Source organism: Aquarana catesbeiana, linkage group LG01 (genome assembly GCF_042186555.1).
Source record: "Aquarana catesbeiana isolate 2022-GZ linkage group LG01, ASM4218655v1, whole genome shotgun sequence".
In the NCBI taxonomy this organism is placed as follows: Eukaryota; Metazoa; Chordata; class Amphibia; order Anura; family Ranidae; genus Aquarana; species Aquarana catesbeiana.
The window spans coordinates 319,512,105-319,533,255 of NC_133324.1; the positions used below are offsets into that span (position 1 = coordinate 319,512,105).

At 42.3% G+C, this 21,151-nt stretch overlaps 1 protein-coding gene across 1 annotated transcript in view; it reads right to left on the reverse strand.

Moving 5' to 3' along the window:
- Window positions 1–8,195: 8,195 nt before the first annotated feature.
- The window catches only part of SDS (serine dehydratase), a 38,492-nt gene continuing 25,536 nt past the window's right edge, over window positions 8,196–21,151 (reverse strand). The window contains exons 5-8 of the mRNA XM_073630233.1: window positions 17,988–18,079; window positions 14,046–14,273; window positions 9,451–9,575; window positions 8,196–9,366 (exon numbers count right to left, since the gene is read on the reverse strand). Of these exons, the coding sequence (XP_073486334.1) occupies window positions 9,158–9,366; window positions 9,451–9,575; window positions 14,046–14,273; window positions 17,988–18,079 (654 nt within the window). The 3' untranslated portion in view covers window positions 8,196–9,157. The remainder of the gene's footprint in view (window positions 9,367–9,450; window positions 9,576–14,045; window positions 14,274–17,987; window positions 18,080–21,151) is intronic.

The following is a 21,151-nucleotide window of genomic DNA, read 5'->3' on the forward strand; positions in this document are numbered from 1 at the left end:
TCCATTGTTCTACAAGGTTAGTTTTTGGATTGGTTGAAGTCTTCTCTTTTGATAATTGCTAATATTTCTTGTACATTTGTGCAACAACTGTCTGTTTTGGCTCTATCTACCTTTTTCTGTTACATTTCTAATGACTGGAATATTGCCTTGTGAATGTATTTAAATTCTTTTTTGAATACACTCAATAAAACAAGTTTAAAAAACAATGACATTAATGGAAGCAACGCATCTCTATTAGATTGTAAGCTCTTCTGAGCAGGGCCCTCTTAATCCTCTTGTATCTTATTGTATTATAACTGTACTGTCTCCCTTTTATATTGTAAAGCGCTGCGTAAACTGTTGGCGCTATATAAATCCTGTATAATAATAATAATAATTATTGTAAAAATGTCACTGGCAGTGTAGGGGTTAACACTAGGGGGCGATCAAGGGGGTGTGTTCTGACTAGGGGAGATGACAGATAGCTGTTCATACTTTGTATGAACAGACAATCTGTCACTTTTCCCCTCAGAGAACCGGGATTTCTGTGTTTACACACAGAGATCCCAGTTCTTGCTGTGTTACGAGCGATCGCAGGAGCGTCACTGTCATTTGCATCGACTCTGGGGGCGAGCGCCCCAGTACAGTGTAGTGGCCCTGCTGCGAGGGTGGAAGAGCGGTGAGAGATGAGAGATGATCTCATTTCTCTGCTCCCCTGCCTCACTGCAGTGCAGCGGCCCCGCTGTGTGGGCGGAAGAGTGGTGTTCTGGGCGGACGGTGAGAGATGTCATCTCTCTGCTTGCCTGCCGTCGCATGTCAGACAGTGCAGCCCAGCTGCAGTCCAGGGGTTGGGGAACCCTGAGATAAAGGACATCTATGACTGTGTCAGAGAGGCAGAGCTGGAGGGGGGGGAGAGCACAAAAGACTATACAGGCTGGGAAGTTGGAGGAATGGGATGGACTGTAAGAATACACGAGTGACTGCATAGAGACTGACCTGAGCACAATCGGAGAAGGGAGATTGTTGCAGGGATGAGGGGTGATATATGACAGGTAGAGTGAGCAGGACAAGAATCTGGAAGGGGAGAGAGAGACACAAACTTACTGAGGATAATGCAATACAATGACCAGAGGCTGTGGATCAGCTGCTAATGTAGCAGAGAGGGAGAGAGCAGCTCAGGCCCCTTCTTGAACGGAAGAAGCATGAGCTCGGTACAGAAGGACCGGTGGCCCCCCCTTATTAGCGGCCCTATGAAGAAGTGTCTGAGTCTTGAACCTACCGGTAAGTCTGGCGTCAAAAGGACTTGGTGGAGTCCGGTGGATTAAGTAAGACTCTGAGCACCTTTGGAAAAGTGGATTGTGTACTCCGCCAGTTTCTTCTTGTGTCCTTGCCCTGTCTGTAATCCCTGGCCCTATACTGTTGAAACCATGAAGTTGGTCCTCTGGGGCATCTAATTCTCCTGTCTTGGGGAAGCAAGCTTTCCGTCAAACGCTTTACCCACAAAGTCTGCTGAGAGTTCTAGTTTGTCTAAGGCCTTGATTATCTCTTCCTTGGGAATATCCTGTTGAATTGCCGTGTCTATATTTTCTGTTCATGTCCGCAGGGCATTGGATACTGATGTTAAAGCGGAGTTTCACCCAAAAGTCAGCAGTTCGGCCCCCTCCCTCCCCTTCTGCCAGGGGAAGTGAGAGCGCGCAACAGGGACCTGGCCATGAAGCCGAAGGGCTACACTGGCGGGTTCCCTTACCCGCAATGGCAGCGCCTGACCAGCCGATGGAAACATCAACTGCTGTGTCGACATCGCTGTACTCCTAGACCGTTAAGTGTCCTAATTTTAAAAGTCAGTAGCTACAGTATTTTAAAGGGGAAGGTGGAACGCTGATTTAAGGCAATTGCTGGTTTGCAGGCATTACCCATCATTGGATAGGCTCTTAAGTTGAATTATATTCTCCTGTCTAAAGTCTCGTACACACGCTTAGATTTTTGGACGACCAAACTTTGTGTGGCATGCTAGTCTGATGTCAAATGTGAAGGTTACTCCAATATGGAAATTTTCATACGATAGAATACGTCAGAAGTGATGTAATGTGTTGAATAGTTTTGTATGCATTCTTTTGTTTCGGAGCATGAATAGTCTTGCTCTTACTATTTTTTTTTTTGTACCCAAACCGTACTAATGAAACATTATCTGACGAAAAAGCGAAATTGGCTGTTGAAAGCACCGTACTAAAGATCCGTAAATCGACAGACAGCTTGTCGTACAAATTTTTCCATCCAATTTTCGTATCGTGTGTACAGATCTTTAAATGAAGCTGAATCATCCATCGGGAGAGTGATATTTTTTTGCTAAACAAACTACTGCTGTCCACTGCCGGTGGGCCATCTAATATTGCTGAATCTTGCTCTGACATAGGATAACAATTTTTCCAGGCGGTTGAGAGAAAATCTTTTTTCCCCCATTTTTCTTCCATTTGTCTTCAATGACATCTCTAACCTCAGAGGAAAAAGAAATCTGCTTCTTTATAAATGTTAAGTTTCTCTCAGCCGATGGCTAAATTTATGGCCTGTACATAGGGCTGAACCAGAGAAAAGCTAAAGCCAGAGGGGTCCTGTTCTTCTGAGGAATCTCCTGAAGTGCCGCTCTCATCCTACCGGACAGATATTTGCTATTGTGATGGAAGGCTCCCCTGAGGATGGCCCAGGTAATGAGGGTTCTGCAGGAGGCTGACCAGAAAGCAGCAGGGGAACCTACTGCCGATAGCTCCACTATAGACTCTTTGACCACCTTTTTAAAGTAGGTTAGCTACTTGTTGGCTTTCTGACTCTCTATCTGCTGCATATTCTCTGAAACCGCTTTTGCAGACTAGTTTATCTGGTAGCGGGGTGGCACCACATGCTCTACATTTTGGGGTTCTAGAACTTGGCGACGAGGAGTGATGTATTTTTGTGGATGAGCCCTCTCCATAGTATTTTGAGGATCTACCCAAACTAGGTTTTTCATAGGTTTCATCATGATGCCTTGACATCATCTTAGACTTCTTCTAGCGTACAGGGCTGAAATACATAAATGTACCAGCGTAAGCGCATCACGAGCTCCTAGTGGAGGCAACCCACTTCATATGCAGTAGGAAGCCATACTGAAGCCTAAGGTTATAAATAGGCAAAGAGGAGGGAAAAATGGTGACGAAATTACCCTTCTCTGATTTAAATTGTAAGTAAGGGCAAAGAAATACATTTCTTTTCCTTAACCAAGATGGCCATCAATGCTTCAGACCAAACTACGCATGCACGGCCAGTGGCGCCAGGACCCATCTCGGCCAAACCGGACAGATGCTTGCTCCTGCACAGTGAGTGCAGGAGGATACCTGAGGATTAGAAAAAATAAACAACAAAAATTTACCGCGCTACTCTAAAAATGTGCTGCTGATAAAATGTTGGATAGTTAAAGCTGCAGTCCTAAAGAGGGGCGTGCACATAAATATACAAAAATAATCAAAAAAGACTGCGCTAAAAAAATGACATATACAATGACAGTATATATGGATGTGTAAATAGTGAAGAATTCAATCTATCAAGTGATCCAAAATGTAAATATTCTAGTAAAAATAAAATGTCAATAAAATAATTATATAGAACAAATATGACAAAAAAATTTATAATAATAAAAACAAGTATTAAGTATCGAATAACAAAAATAACCAAAAATGAAGTGAAAATATTCAGAAGAAAAACAGTCCTTGGAGCCAAGGCAGATTGAATTGGTGATCATAGAGGTTAAACACCCAGCACCCAGTGAGAAATCCTCCACCTTAATAGATGTACGCTTACCAGAGGTAAGCTAGATAACAGCTTATCTATGGACGTCCACTCAGGGGACCCAACTCCTCATGACGACGTCCAATAGGACAAAACGTACGTCGGAAGGCCGACGCGCTGACGTCATCGTTTCCATCCTATCTCGTTCTGAACGGGTGTATGCAAGCCGGCCGGCTGTTTTATATCCTAGAAACTTCTACTGCGAATTTTAATGTAAGTGTGTATATTCCTTATTTCAATAAATGGTTATACTGATTCACACTATGGAGGAAATTCTTTATTCTTCTGGGTCCCCCCGGTATGCTGTTTGAGGTCCACCGCAAGGAGAGATCCTGCCTGCCCCTTCTTTGTGAGGAGATCTGAGGAGTTGGGTCCCGAGTGGACGTCCATAGATAAGCTGTTATCTAGCTTACCTCTGGTAAGCGTACATCTATTAAGGTGGAGGATTTCTCACTGGGTGCTGGGTGTTTAACCTCTATGATCACCAATTCAATCTGCCTTGGCTCCAAGGACTGTTTTTCTTCTGAATATTTTCACTTCATTTTTGGTTATTTTTGTTATTCGATACTTAATACTTGTTTTTATTATTATAAATTTTTTTGTCATATTTGTTCTATATAATTATTTTATTTTTACTAGAATATTTACATTTTGGATCACTTGATAGATTGAATTCTTCACTATTTACACATCCATATATACTGTCATTGTATGTGTCATTTTTTTAGCGCAGTCTTTTTTGATTATTTTTGAGGATTAGAAAAGCCTGCACAAGACACACGCCAAGCACTCTGAGAAAAGGGGGAGAGCGAGGGAATGACATAAGATAAGATTTAAGCCCTAAAGGATCTAAGTGACAAAGCGAGAAGGAACAGAGAACAAAAAGGGAGGTAGAGGAAAGGAGAGAAGGAAAAAAAAAAAAAATAACTGTAGCCGTTTTCTCTGCTGCAGGCCCTTAAGCAAGGGCCTATTGATAACTAAGAGCCCTGATCTGCAACGAAGACAACTGCTTGTCCCAAAAGACCAACAGAAGGGACTTCCTGCCTTTTTAGGGAGTTTAGCTGCCCAAGAACAAGGACTGCATCTGGGAGAGGCTGAACCCAGACAGAGGCTGCTTAATGCAGAGGTAAGGACATTCGACCAATAGAAAATAAAGTACTAATGCGCTACCAAAAAAGTGCTAATAACGAGTAAAGTGCTTATTGTTAAAGTGCTTCAGTAAAATATAAAGCGCTTAATAAAAAAAACAGCTAAACTTCTATAGTGTTGCCAACATCAATAGGTATGTATAGTGAAGCAGTGCTAATTACCTACAACCATAGCCAAAAATAAAGTGCTAGTGGGCAAAATACTAATAATTCTTCCCAAAGTATCTCCTTAAAAAACATTCATATAAATATGTTCATTAAAAATAATCCAGTAATAAAGTACATGACATCATAACATTCAAATAAATAATTCAGTGAAAATAGTCCAATAATAAAGTGCATCCAAAAGGGATCTAATGATTCAGAGAGATAGTCTCTTATTCAGGATTAAAAACCGTACATTCCTGTGCAGACAAGCAGAGATGAAGGAGAGGAGGGACAGATAAAAGGAGTCCAATTCACAGATGTATAATAATATATGGAAAAGCCTTCTAGAATCCTCCCCCAGTGGTACTAGCCTCTCACCTTATGGATAGACTCCAACGGGTTTAGTAGTGCATCAATAAGTGTCAGAAATGATTGCTTTATCCTCCTTATTGTGTCCAGGACAGGGAATCACTGCAGCTTTTCCTCCAATCACCATGATCTTTTTCTTTCTACGATATGATACAAGTAGAATTCCTCTGCTATGCCTATCCTACTTGTTCACATCATGGCTTTATGCGATGTCAGGCACTGATGTGGACGAGAAGGCCTGGCTTGCATTCTCTGCTCTAAATCATCCCAAAGGTGTTCTATTGGGTTGAGGGCAGGACTCTGTGCAGGCCAGTCAGGTTCCTCCACCGCAAACTCCCTCATCCATATCTTTATGGACCATGCTTTGCGCACTGGTCCAGGGGTTGGGCTTGGCCCCTTGGTTCTAGCAAAGGGAACTCCTAAGGCGTCAGCATACCAAGACATTTTGTACAATTTCATACTCCCAACTTTATGGGGAACAGTTTGGGGATGGCCTCTTCCTGTTCCAATATGACTGCTCACCAGTGCACAAAGCAAGGTCCAAAAAGACATAGATTAGCGAGGTTGGGGGGGGGGAGAGACTTGACTGGCCTGCACAGAATCCTGACCTCAAACCAGTAGAACACCTTTGGGATGAATGAGAGTGGAGAATGTGAAGCAGCCCTTCTCATCCAACACCAGTGCCTGACCTCACGAATGCACTTCTGGAAGAATGGTCAAACATTCTCATAGACACACTCCTAAACCTTGTGGACAGCCTTCCCAGAAGAGTTAAAGCCGTTGTTATGGCTGCAAAAGGTGGGCCAACTCAATATTGAAACCTACGGACTAATGCCCCGTACACACGGTCGGATTTTCTGATGGAAAATGTCCGATCGGAGCATGTTGTCGGAAATTCCGACCGTGTGTGGGCTCCATCAGACATTTTCCCATCGGATTTTCCGACACACAAAGTTTGAGAGCAGGATATAAAATTTTCCGACAACAAAATCCATTGTCGGAAATTCCGATCGTGTGTACACAAATCCGACGGACAAAGTGCCACGCATGCTAAGAATAAATAGAGAGATGAAAGCTATTGGCCACTGCCCCGTTTATAGTCCCGACGTACGTGTTTTACGTCACCGCGTTTAGAACGATCGGATTTTCCGACAACTTTGTGTGACCATGTGTATGCAAGACAAGTTTGAGCCAACATCCGTCGGAAAAAATCCTAGGATTTTGTTGTTGGAATTTCCGAACAAAGTCCGACCGTGTGTACGGGGCATTAGACTGGGATGCCATTAAAGTTCATGTGCGTGTAAAGGCAGACGTCCCAATACTTTTGACAATATAGTGTATCTTATGTCAAGATTTATTTCATTTTTAAATGAATGGTCTGGTGACAGGGTCCCTTTAAGTTGACTGTAGTTCCCTTCCTCAGCAGGATTTATAATAAAAAAAAAAAAAAGTTATTGAAATATGCATTTGTAAAGCACTCCATCGTCACCCCAACAGCTACACCAGGTCTATACACAGGATTTCCGAAAACTTCCATTGCCCTACATCTGTAATTGTCACTTAATCTTTCTGAAGTTTGCACACAACTTTACGTGAAATTATGATACTGTGATTTAACATTGGTTTAGAAACCTTCCAGCAAGTGCGATGACATTTTCCTTTGTCTACAGAAATGACTAAGGAACTGAGAGGTGATCTAGATCCTTTTAATGTTTCTTCTCAGAACTGGAGTTTAACTTTAAAGTGTTACTAAACCCACAACAGTAAAATCAGTGTGTATATGCAGTAAAGCATGACTGTAAGAGCCCTTTCACACTGGGGCGGGCGGCGTCGGCGGTAAAACGCCGCTATTATTAGCGGCGTTTTACCGTCGGTATGCGGCCGCTAGCGGGGCGGTTTTACCCCCTGCTAGCGGCCGAGAAAGGGTTAAATACCACCGCAAAGCGCCTCTGCGGAGGCGCTTTGCCGGCGGTATAGCCGCGCCGTCCCATTGATTTCAATGGGCAGGAGCGGTGAAGGAGTGGTATACACTCCGCTCCTTCACCGCTCCGAAGATACTGCTGGCAGGACTTTTTTTTTACCATCCTGCCAGCGCACCGCTCCAGTGTGAAAGCCCTCGGGGCTTTCACACTGGAATGAAAGCAGCGGCACTTTCGGGTCGGTTTGCAGGCGCTATTAGCGCAATAGCGCCTGCAAATCGCCCCAGTGTGAAAGGGCTCTTAAACTCACTGAGGAACCTAGGGGGTTAATCCTGTGCATTGTGTAAAAAGGCTGTTTGACCCTTTCACTGTCCCCAATCTGAAAAAACAGCCTCTGGAGTCACACTGCACATGCTCAGTTTGGTGCATACTGCTAGAGAGTTTTTTTTCTTGGGTGCATGTGATTAGCACAGGGCCAATCAGCACTGTCCAGAGAGGGCGGTCAGAGGTCCTGCATCCTCATAGGACAGCCAGAGTAGAATGAAAACTCATCCTACAAAAACTTTAACCAGACACTGATAGAAGTCACAAGACTGCTATATACTGCTGATGAGAAAAGGTATTTAGCAGTTTATATTTACTAAAATAATTGCATTTCCATGTTCTGTATACTGTGGGAGACCAGATATAGTGAATGCAGGGTGCAGGGTTTAGTAACACTTTAACATCCTCTATCATGTTTATGTGCGTACACTAAACATGATGTGTTTTGCTGTTAGAAACCCCCAAATAATTAGATTAGTCTCATTATTGATAAAAAAAGGTTTTATGTCACATATACATTGAACATACAGCAAATTACAAATACATTCAAAATTCTGTAGTTATTGCATTACATTTTAAGTTTTATGTAGTTGTTCAGCTACAAAACTTTGTGTCAAGTATGTATACACACAATGCAGTCACTTTTAGAGGGAGATACATTTAAAGTGGCTTTCCATTAGTCTGTTCTACAAAACTTTGATCTTTTTATATATCTAAAATGCCCTTTTGAAATTAAAAAATAAAATGTAAAAAAGAAGTGTGAAAATGTTTACTGTTGCGGGATGGCCGAGATACAGGAAAAAAGGAAGACGCATTGCTGTTTGGCTTTTCCATCCTTTGCTTATTTTCTTTTGGCACTAGATGGTGCTGTGTTTATAGAGAGTACGAGAATTTCAGCACCAATAGGAGGGAAAACCCACAACGCCATCTACCCAAAGAGAAGACAACTTGTGTTGACTGTATTTTTCTGATTGTTAGGTTTTCCAGGAGAACTTATTTGCCTACTGGGGATTAGTTTTGGTGGAGACAGAAAGTTCATATTTTTACATTGTGATCATGCAAATGTATATTGCTTTTGATGCCCTTAACATAAAAAAGGCTAAAATTGTAATCCATGTTTTAAAAAAAAAAAAAAAAAAAAATTTAAGAAAGCTATAGGACCCCCTGGATGCCAGAGGTCAGACCCAAGTAAACATATAAACACTTTCTGGAAATTATTTTCAAGTATTTAGTGTAAATTGTCCTTTTTGGCCATTTAGTGTTAATTAGCTATCCTGTGACACAGGCAGACACACATCTGGTTCAGAAACAAGACTTGCTGTCATAGGTATATGCATTCAATGGTTGTGCAGAGCAGCTGTTTTCATGCCATTTTCCTAATGTGACAGTAGAACACAAGTTTATCCAGGAATTTAGTAGCGTTAAGAAGTCTTTGCCTCGACTTATGCATCCATGTTAAGCAGCACTTGTGGATTTGATGTCCAGCTGCTCCTTGAGCCTGAATAGCTGTGTCAGGGTGATATTGTTTCCACCACATACTATGATAACCAGAGAGGAGAGATCTTGGCTCAGTTTGCCTTCCTTTTGCAATTTCCCAAAGACGTTGCTGTAAACTGCTGCTAGAGCAGCACCACATGCTGGTTCCACAAGCATCTTTTCATCATCTACAGGAAAACAAATAAGGGTCAAATACCATATATTTTTTATTAGGTTACTAAAAATATATTTTTACATGTTTTAGAACTTACCTAAAAATCTCTCAATGGCGATCACTGCATCCTGATCAGAGATTACTTCAGAGAAAACTGGATGTTCCAGAGCTACTTTTAGTGTTTGGGCTCCCACGGTTTTAGCTCCCAGAGTCTTCGCTACACTGAATAGGAAAAAAAATTACCAGGGTTATTAATAGCGCCAACAGTTTGCGCAGCACTTAACAAAATGAAGGCAGACATTACAGTTACATAACAATTTGGTACAAGAGGAATCAGAGGGCCCTGCTCATTAGAGCTTACAATCATTTTTTTTTTAAAGGAGGGTCAATTGATACAAAAATGTAATAGCTGTATGTGTAGGGGGGGGGGGATGATGGAGGAAGTAAAATAGTTAGAAGCAGGGTAGGCTTCTTTAAAGAGAAGGGTTTTCTGGGACCGTCTAAAGACAGATAGATTAGGGGACAGTCAGACAGATTGGGGTAGGGAGTTCCAAAGGATGGGAGAAGCTCTGGAGAAATCCTGAAGGCGAGCATGGGAGAAGGTGACAAGGGAGCTATAGAGCAGGAGGTCTTGGGAGGACCAAAGAGAGCGGCTTGGTTGGCATTTTGGGACTAGGTTAGTAATGTAGCTGGGGGCAGCGTTATGAATGGCTTTGTAAATTATTGTTAGTACTTTGAATTTTTTTCGTTGAGTGGGAGCCAGTGCAGGGATTGGCAGAGAGGTGGAGGACACTGAACGGTTGGTAAGGTGGATGAGTCTTGCAGCGGCATTCATTATGGACTGAAGGGGGGATAGTCTATGTAAAGGTAATCCAATGAGGAGTGAGTTGCAGTAATCGAGGCGAGAGATAACTAGGGAGTGAATTAGAAGCTCGGTGGGGTCATTAGTTAAAAAGGGACGAATTCTGGAAATGTTGCGGAGGCTAAGGCAGCATGATTTGGATGTGGGCCTGAAAGGACAGTCTAAGATTACCCCTAGCCAGGGCTTTTTTTCCAGGGGGAACTTGGTGGAACTCAGTTCCACCACCTCTGGCTCAGACCCTTTGGTGCCTGCTCACCACAATCACTTGTAAACACAGAAGTCTGGTTTCTGTGTTTACAAGTGACAGCTCTGCACTCTGTATGTAATGCAATCCTGATATTGAATGCCCCTTTAAGACCCTTCTACTGTTTGTGAAATATGACCACACCCACTATTTGATGTGATTTGGAGGGTGTGTGTGGGTAGAGGGGTTTTGGGGAGGTCGTGGTTGAGTTCCAGCACCTATTGTTTGAGGAAAAAAAGCCCTGCCCCTAGAACCCTGGCATGTGGGAACAGTGAAAGATGTGCCATTGATCTTGACAGAGAAGTCAGGGAAGGGGCACGTGGGGGAGGAAATATTAAGAGCTCGGTTTTAGATTCAGTTTGAGGAAGTGGTTTTACTAATAGACATATCCAACCTGGATGTCAATCAGTGATGTGTGAGCTGAGGGGCAGAGATATAGATTTGGGTGTCATCAGCATATAAAATGGTAGTGGAAGCCATGGGAGGCCATCAGCTGACCACGGGAGGATGTGTAGATTGAGAATAGTAGAGGTCCAAGGTCAGAACCTTGGGGGACCCCAACGGTAAGAGGAGTTGGAAAGGAGGAAGCGAGTTGTGACACTGAAGGTGCGGTGAGATAGGCAAGATTCGAACCAACGGAGAGCGCAGCCATGGAGACCAAGCAAATTGAGTTTATACAATAAATAAAAGTATTGGGACGCCTGCCTTTACACGTACATGAACTTTAATGGCGTCTTAGTCCATAGGGTTCAATATTGAGTTTGCCCACCCTTTGCAGCTATAAACAGCTTCAACTCTTCTGGGAAGACTGCCCACAAAAGTTTAGAAGTGTGTATGGGAATGTTTGACCATTCTTCCAGAAGCAAGTTTGTGAGGTCAGGCACTGATGTTGGACACAGTCTCCGCTAGAATTCATCTTAAAGGTGTTCTATCAGGTTGAGGTGCAGGCCAGTCAGGTTCCTCCACCCCAAACTTGCTCATCCATGTCTTTATGGACCTTGCTTTATGCACTGATCCAAATCACTTGGTGAAGGGGGCATTGTTTTTCAGGGGTTGCGCTTGACCCCTTTGTTTCAGTGAAGGGAACACTTAACCCTTTCATGACTAAGCCTATTTTTGAAATTTGGTGTTTACAAGTTAAAATCCCTATTTTTTGCTAGAAAATTACTTAGAACCCCCAAACATTATTATATTATAAAATATATATATATATATATATATATATATATATATATATATATATATATATATAATATTTATTAGCAGAGAATAAAATTGAGATTGTTGCAATATTTTATATCACATGGTATTTGTGCAGCGGTGTTTTAAACGCAACTTTTTGTGAAAAGGGACACTTTCATGAATTTTAAAACAAAACAGTAAAGTTACCCCAATTTTTGTGTATAATGTGAAAGAGGATGTTGAAATAGATACCAAACCTATAATGTGTATAATATGAAAGATGATAAATAGATACCAAACATGTTGCGCTTTATAATTGCACGCACTCGTGGAATGGCGACAAACTACGGTACCTACGAATTTCCATAGGCAAAGCTTTACATTTTTTTTACGGTTATCAGGTTAGAGTTAGAGGAGATCTAGTGCTAGAATTATTGCTCTCGCTCTGATGATCGCAGCGATACCTCACATGTGTGATTTGAACACCGTTTACATATGCGGGCACGACTTCCGTATGCGTTTTCTTTGCTGCGCAAGCTCACGGGGATGCTTTAAAAAAAATTCTCTTGTTTTTAGATTTATAAATTGTGTTTAAAAAAAAAAAAAATTGACAACTTTTATTGCAGTCACAAGGAATGTAAACATCCCTTGTGACAGTAATTGGTGGTGACAGGTACTCTTTATGGAGGGATGGGGGGTCTAAAAGACCCCCCATCCCTCCTTTGCACTTCAAAGTATTCAGATCGCCGAAAACGGCGATTCTGAACACTGTTTTTTTTTTTTTTTTTAAACCGGCGCCAGCCAAGTAAATCGGGAAGGGACATGACGTCGCTTCCATGTTTACGATTAGGAGGCTGGAACGAAGTCGCCCATGGCTTCGTCCCGGAGGCGGCCGATTGGTCATCGGGCCTCCCAATGGAACGGGAGGCCCAGTAAGAGTGGCGGGAGGGGGACATCCCCTCCTCCGGTATAACAGCTGAGCGGCTTCTAGCCGCATCGGTTGTTATACCAGGAAAGCCGGTCGCCCACTCTAAACAACGGTACCGGGATGATGCCTGCAGCTGCAGGCATCATCCCGGTATAACCCTGGAAAGCAGAGTACGCACATCTGCGTATGCTCGGCAGGAAGGGGTTAAGGCATCAGCATACCAAGACATTTTGGACAATTTCATGCTCCGAACTTTGTGGGAACAGTTTGGGGATGGCCCCTTCCTGTTCCAACATGACTGCGCACCAGTGCACAAACAAGGCCCATAAAGACATGGATGAGCAAGTTTGGGGTGGAGGAACTTGACTGGCCTTCAGAGAGTCCTGACCTCAAACCGATAGAACACCTTTGGGATGAATTAGAGCGGAGACTGAGCCAGACCTTCTCAGCCAACATCAGTGCCTGGCCTCACAAATGTGCTTCTGGAAGAATGGACAAACATTCCCATAGACACACTCCTAAACCTTGTGGACAGCCTTCCCAGAAGAGTTGAAGCTGTTACAGCTGCAAAGGGTTTGCCACCTCAATATTGAACCCTACAGACCAAGACTAGGATGCCATTAAAAGTTCATGTGCGTGTAAAGGCAGGCGTCCTAATACAGGCGTAAATAAAAAAAAATTTTTACAAAAATGCAACAGCAATGAAATAGAACTGTAATGGCCTTGTAAATTGGCAAAATTAGTAACTTCTATGAAAGGCAAATCATTTCTATGACTCACTATACACCGCTTTACAAAAGCTTGAAGTGATGTTCTCTCAGGCCAGTTGGTACAGGCAAATATAAGTAAACTATGGACTTTCTCCTGTGCTAATCATAAAAGTGGAAAATCTACTTGTGATTAACATTTTTCTAAAGGCTCTTGTAAGACAGTCAAAACAAGTACCAAATTCAGGTACTATGGGATGCATAAGCCTCATAAATTAAATAAAATAAAAAAAACTTCCTTAACCTTCCCTGACTGAGCCAAATCCTTCATTTATCACACACATACCCCTCCGAAGCTGCAGCTCATAATGGATGGAAGTCATCAATAGAGGTAGTGCTGTCAATCCACAAAGCAGTGGGCAGGACTAGGTTTGGTCAGGTGCCGAATGACAAAGTACAGACTTGATAATCAGCAGCGATAATGCTAATAGCCACGTTCACTGCAATTTTTTTCCATCCCACTATAGTGTAGGCAGGTAAAGCCTACATGAGAGGGACAACTCTGCTCTGAATTCAGAAGCAGTGCAGCATCACTGCTACCCCATCACTGGAACCTGCATTAGGTGGACTTCACTAGCAGGTCAACAGGTATTTGGGGGACTTTGCAGGGAGACTAAAAACTAAGTGCAAATAGACTAAAGTACAGCACATCTGTTTTGTTTTTTTATAGAAGGTTATGGCTGTACTTTGGTTTAAATTGATGGTTTACCTGGATATTTCTGGTAAGGTCACTAGTTTCCCAGCTTGCACAGCTGCATTTAAGCTATGAGCTCCTTTGGTTTCCATGGCAATGATGGGGACATCATCCCATCCTACTTCCCGTAGGCCTTGAACCACACCACATAGCATGCCACCACCACCTACTGACAGGGCTATAGCTCCAGGTTTTGAAGGAAGACTTTCTTTCATTTCTTTCACTAGTGAAGCGTGGCCATCCCTGTATGAAAAAGAGCATTGTAAAACTTCTGGTTTGGAAAAACAAAAGAATCACTTTACATTATAAAATAGAACATGTGTTGAGTTAAACATGGCCTAAGCTAAGGTTCCCCTCTAAACTACCAGTGATGGAACATATTAGTTGTAATTTTATGAAGCTACATAGTGTGGTATGTAGGAGCGAAACTAATTTGATAAATTAATCGAGTTAGCTGCAGCCTAGGAATTGTCCATCACTGCTAATGTCCAAATCTGTTCCTTGCATATTCACTGTCTGGCAGCATGATCTTCAAAAAACATAAAATTGACTGCCACTGTGGTACAACTTGTCTGGGAGTTTACTAGTAACTGGAAGTTAACAGCTGTAATAGTTTGCAGGGACTAAAGACCAGTAAATTTCCCAGTACTCCCATTCCATACTAGCAGAAAAAAAAAAAAATATATATATATATATATATATATATATATATATATATATATATCCAAAAAGTAGAAAACCAAAAGGAACATGTCAAAAGCATAAACATGGGACTATAGCTGCTGCCTATACCTGTCCCGCCTATATAGAGTCAGAACATACGTCTAACCACGCCCCTGACAATGTCATCTGATGACAAAAACGCATAGGGGAGGAGCTGGAGACATGAGACGCTTGTGTATGCCGGGACGCAGTGGCCATTTAGCTGGTTGGCAATGCTGTTTTTAAACTGAGACAAGTGTTTTAACTGCTGTTATGTGAGTATTTCTCTATCTCACAAATAAACTGGATTGAGGTTCTGCACCATGAGGAGTGTCTTTTGTCCCTTTATGTGGTTGATCGAGATGGACGCTATACTTGACTGCTGCCCAATGCGTTTTTGACCTTTGTAATGAGGGTCTAAGAGGAGCGTAAGAGGCAGTGTGATTGGGTGCCAGTGGTTGATGCCTCCCAGGTGTGCTTTTTAGCTGCACTTTACTACAGAAGCTGTATTCAGGATACTTCCTGTGGCTTTTTTTCTTTAAGGACTAGCATGTTATTTAATTTATGTTTTAAGTGCTGCACTTTTACCCCTTTTTACAAATATGGGACTGGTCATCCTTATCCTTCCCCTACAACCAGTTGAGCCACTGATCTGGAATATGTACATGCTGATCAGTTGACCGACACTGCACACTTGTTCCAGTTGTAAAGCAAAAGATAATGGTGACAGCCCCTGTATATGCACCCCCGAAAACAAGTCTGCAATGGAAACTCCACACCCTGACCTGCGCAGACACCCCTGATGTAGAGGAGAGAATAAAATAGGAGATGAATTTTTCTGGGTTGCCACTGTATGCCAGGGCTTTCTGTTAAGGATGCATATTCATGTTATACATGTGGTGGTCATATCTATCTTCACACATCTTTGAGCCAGTTACACCCTTGTTAGCCATTGAGAGATTGTATGATCACGTTCAAGGTAAAACATAACAGATTAAAAAGGACAGTCTTCTGATCCAGTCTTTTTTCATAGCTGAATTGGGAGAATTTTTAGGTCTATGGGGCAGCACAGTCAAAAACAAGCATATTTAAAAAAAAAAAAAAAAAAAAAAAAAAAAAAAAAAAAAAAAAAAAAGCAGACCAGTAGGTTGGGAAAAAAAAAATAATTCCCCGTTGTACGTTTTCTCCAGTGTGAAATTGGGCCTCCTATTAGGGTAGAAGACAGTTCTTAAGACTGAGACAACCAAATTGTGCAACCAACCTTTATCTAATGTCTATGAAATATTTTTTTTCCTAAAATTATCATGAATGTTATTGTACCAAGGAAAATGTCAGTTCTTTGTGCAGAGGCGGACTGGTATTTCTCAAAAGGAATGTGTCATATTGATAGACTCCAAAAATGTCACTTCTATTCAGTTTCTTTTTAACATATCAATGTCAAGAGACAAATCCTCACCACTGTTGCCATCTGTCATTCCTAATTGCAGCTCTTCCCTTTCATCTACTAATCCCAAATACACATTTACACAAATACCATACTACTGTCCTGTCCTATACTCCTTTGTCTAAGATTTTGTAACTTTAAAGATTATGTCTCCCCTTGAATACAAGAAATACTGTAAATGGTATTACAGTCATCCCGGAATACTGTCATACTGACACACATTTTCTAATTTATCTTAGATGACACCTTGGAGGTCACAAAGAAAAATAAATAAAAATTAAAACTCACTGCCTGCACATAATTTTTTTTAATCCAAAAATGACTGTCCCAGGGAAGACCTTCTCATGCTGGGTACATACTGAACGCCGGCCTTAACCTCTGTATAGGCTTGGAGCAAAGCCATGACTCCTATTGAAAAGATGAGTGCAAGAGACTCATTGAACAGTAAAGACTCTTTTCTTGCATTAGACTGTTGAATGACGGGATAGGGCTTAGCTTAAAGAGAGCATTAGTTCTGAGTTGGGGGGCAGAAGTCAGTCCTATATATGGCTACGCACTACACGCCATCACGTCGTACGCCCCATGTTTGTATCGCACATGGGTGTTTGTTACTGTTTTTACTTGCCGGCTTTTTTAAACATGTTTTTTATGGCGGAGGAGTGTTCCCCGCATGTTTATGCAATAAAGGCTTATTTATCCATTGTACACCATTGGAGTTTTCTGCACTCACGGCCCTTTGGACCAGTTAGTTTTTTTTCTAGATTGACCTGCCTGCCCTAGGAACATTACAGATATCTGGAGATCCTGATGTGGGAGTTCTTCTGTCCCTGCAGAGGGCTGTATCTGCGTGTATGACCTTGCCATAGAGGAGATCCATTGGTTCTGGTAAGCGCATAACCTTATTGTTACCTGGATGCACCTGGAGTCTGGACGTTCCCTTTACATCTCGCTCTTCCCCTTCCCTCATGCGGGTTGAGGTGGATGAACTTCGGATGTGGGATTGCCGTCTATTGGACTCACCTGTCCCCCTTCACTGAATTCTTGTTTATGAATGGACTTTATTCATCTCTTAAAGGAGTTTATGAACTTTAATCACCACTCTGACCAATTTTTTTCACATATGATTTATTGTTAAAATGATAGCTATTATATTGTAAGCGCACTTATACAGTTTCTTTCATGTTTACTACACTGAGATTTGTGGTTTTTGTTGCACCTGCATTCTTCTACTTACTATTTTGTGCTCTTAGCGCTGTATTTTCTTTTATTCTATATATAGAATGCAACAGAGATCAAGCAGTTCCTCCAACAAACAGAAAATTAATAAAGATACTTAGAGGCACTGCAAGGTGCTGCACCTGAAGAATACAGTCTGAAAAAGTTTACCTGACAGATTCATTATAGCCAACAAGTTTGAAAGGTTGCTCCTCAGTCCTAAAGGTTAACTAATTATATATACACACAATGTCTTACTATAAACTGAAATCTGAGTTGGTGCTCCTCTGACTGCATTACTCTAGTCCTTAAGCACCATGTACAGTCCAAAGTGTAGGACACACAATTTCTATTAGACCATAAATTCTAGATATAGTTTGAAAGAAATCCTCTTACAATAAGAACATCAAGATCCCAAGATTTGACATTGGTGGTTTAGGAAATGCTCTGAGTGGTCTTCCTCATCGTTTACATACTTTCCTCCTAGATCATATATGTATCATCATAATCTATAATGTTACTGTTTGATACAAGTACCGAACACATTTTATTCACCGACAATCATTATGGCTGATGTTGTAAGAAAATATTTTTACCATATTAAAGGATCATCAAAAGGGGGGATATACACCCATCCTGGGTTATTCTTCATCAACTCTTTAGCATGCTCAATCGTCTCATCCAGCATCTGCAAATTAAAGTAGAGACAATGTACCTTTGTAAATTGGATGACTTGATAATGTGTTAATTAGGCATTCACCAAAAATACATACATTGTTAGAAAATCGTCCAGGCCTATACAGATCCATGCTGCTTAAGTAGTGGCCATATTAATGCTTAATTAGGACCCCCATATGATTCTTTAAGGTTTATTAGGCATGACTATGAAACAAAATTAGCAGAAGTATGTACACACACTGTATGTTCCTTTTTACCCTTCATCTATGGATTTCTGTGGAAAAGGAAAAGGACGAACTTTCAAAACACTGCACTGTGCCATACAGCTGGGCAATGCAGTTGGTGTAATTGACAGTGGAGTTGATTTACTAAAACTGGAGAGTGCAAAGTCTGGTGCAGCTGTACTTGGTAGCCAATAAGCTTATAACTTCAGCTTGTTCAATGAAGCTTTGACAAAACCAGGAAGCTGATTGGTTTCTATGCAGAACTGCACCAGATTTTGCACTCTTCGGTTTTAATAAATCAGCCCCATTGAGCTCTGTTCAATGGCTCTGAAAAGTGGTGGACATTCTAAGTGCTTATTTGACTTTCAAATATAATGTATTAGGGTGCCTGTAGAAGCGTTAAAAAAAAAAAAAAATTATGACTCATGAACACTATTTTTCACTAGAGCCAGGAATACATTTTAAGCACAATGGGTGCACTTAGCATTTTTGCCTTATATAGGGGACCAACTGATTGGGAAAATCCTCTTGATCGAACAATCATTTTATTGCTATGGTCACCCCCAGATCCAGGAAAAAATACATCTGAACTGCACATTAGTCAGTTCCAAAACTGAAAGCAATGATTTTAGTTATTTCCTTAAAAATAGTATTTGTTGTTGGCCTTTGCGGATGTTGGGATTTTATTTGAGGAACCTAAATCTAACTTGTTAAATACTACTGATAAAGAGTTTTGTTATAAAATAAAATAAAGTGTAACTGCATTTTAGAAGTTATATAACCAGATTTTACACGTTTTTTGCTATTAAGTGTAAATAACGACATTTCACTGCCTTGTTTTTAGTCTTTCATGTGAATTTTCATCCTTTGCAGTAGGGTGTAAAAGCTTATGCGTTATCCCATTTCCTAGAATTAAACTGTCATTGTTCCCCCAACATGCACACACTAGGTGAACCTTAGGAGTAGGGATGAGCCGAACACCCCCCTGTTCGGTTCGCACCAGAACATGCGAACAGGAAAAAAGTTCGTTCGAACATGCGAACACCGTTAAAGTCTATGGGACACGAACATGAATAATCAAAAGTGCTAATTTTCAAGGCTTATATGCAAGTTATTGTCATAAAAAGTGTTTGGGGACCTGGGTCCTGCCCCAGGGGACATGGATCAATGCAAAAAAAAGTTTTAAAAACGGCCGTTTTTTCAGGAGCAGTGATTTTAATAATGCTTAAAGTCAAACAATAAAAGTGTAATATCCCTTTAAATTTCGTACCTGGGGGGTGTCTATAGTGTGCCTGTAAAGGGGCGCATGTTTCCTGTGTTTAGAACAGTCTGACAGCAAAATGACATTTTGAAGGAAAAAACTCATTTAAAACTACCCGCGGCTATTGCATTGCCGACAATACACATAGAAGTTCATTGATAAAAACGGCATGGGAATTCCCCAAAGGGGAACCCCGAACCAAAATTAAAAAAAAAAAAAATGACGTGGGGGTCCCCCTAAATTCCATACCAGGCCCTTCAGGTCTGGTATGGATATTAAGGGGAACCCCGGCCAAAATTAAAAAAAAAAATGACGTGGGGTTCCCCCTAAATTCCATACCAGACCCTTCAGGTCTGGTATGGATTTTAAGGGGAACCCCGCGCCAAAAAAAAAAAAAAAAACGGCGTGGGGTCCCCCCAAAAATCCATACCAGACCCTTATCCGAGCACGCAACCTGGCAGGCCGCAGGAAAAGAGGGGGGGACGAGAGTGCGGCCCCCCCTCCCTCCTGAACCGTTACCAGGCCACATGCCCTCAACATTGGGAGGGTGCTTTGGGGTAGCCCCCCAAAACACCTTGTCCCCATGTTGATGAGGACAAGGGCCTCATCCCCACAACCCTGGCCGGTGGTTGTGGGGGTCTGCGGGCGGGGGGCTTATCGGAATCTGGAAGCCCCCTTTAACAAGGTGACCCCCAGATCCCGGCCCCCCCCCTGTGTGAAATGGTAAGGGGGTACATAAGTACCCCTACCATTTCACGAAAAAAGTGTCAAAAATGTTAAAAATGACAAGAGACAGTTTTTGACAATTCCTTTATTTAAATGCTTCTTCTTTCTTCTATCTTGCTTCATCTTCTGGTTCTTCTGGCTCTTCTGGTTCTTCTGGTTCTTCCTCCGGCGTTCTCGTCCAGCATCTCCTCCGCGGCGTCTTCTGTCTTCTTCTCCTCGGGCCGCTCCGCACCCATGGCATGGGGGGGAGGCTCCCGCTCTTCTCTTCTTCTCTTCTTCTCTTCTTCTCTTCTTCTCTTCTTCTCTTCTTCTCTTCTTCTCTTCTTCTCTTCTTCTCTTCTTCTCTTCTTCTCTTCTTCTCTTCTTCTCTTCTTCTCTTCTTCTCTTCTTCTCTTCTTCTCTTCTTCTTCATTTTCTTCTCCGGGCCGCTCCGCAATCCATGCTGGCATGGAGGGAGGCTCCCGCTGTGTGACGGCGCTCCTCGTCTGACAGTTCTTAAATAACGGAGGGGGGCGGGGCCACCCGGTGACCCCGCCCCCCTCTGACGCACGGTGACTTGACGGGACTTCCCTGTGACGTCACGGGGAATGCCACAGGGAAGTCCCGTCAAGTCACCGTGCGTCAGAGGGGGGCGGGGTCACCGGGTGGCCCCGCCCCCCTCCGTTATTTAAGAACTGTCAGACGAGGAGCGCCGTCACACAGCGGGAGCCTCCCTCCATGCCAGCATGGATTGCGGAGCGGCCCGGAGAAGAAAATGAAGAAGAAGAGAAGAAGAGAAGAAGAGAAGAAAAGAAGAAAAGAAGAAAAGAAGAAGAGCGGGAGCCTCCCCCCCATGCCATGGGTGCGGAGCGGCCCGAGGAGAAGAAGACAG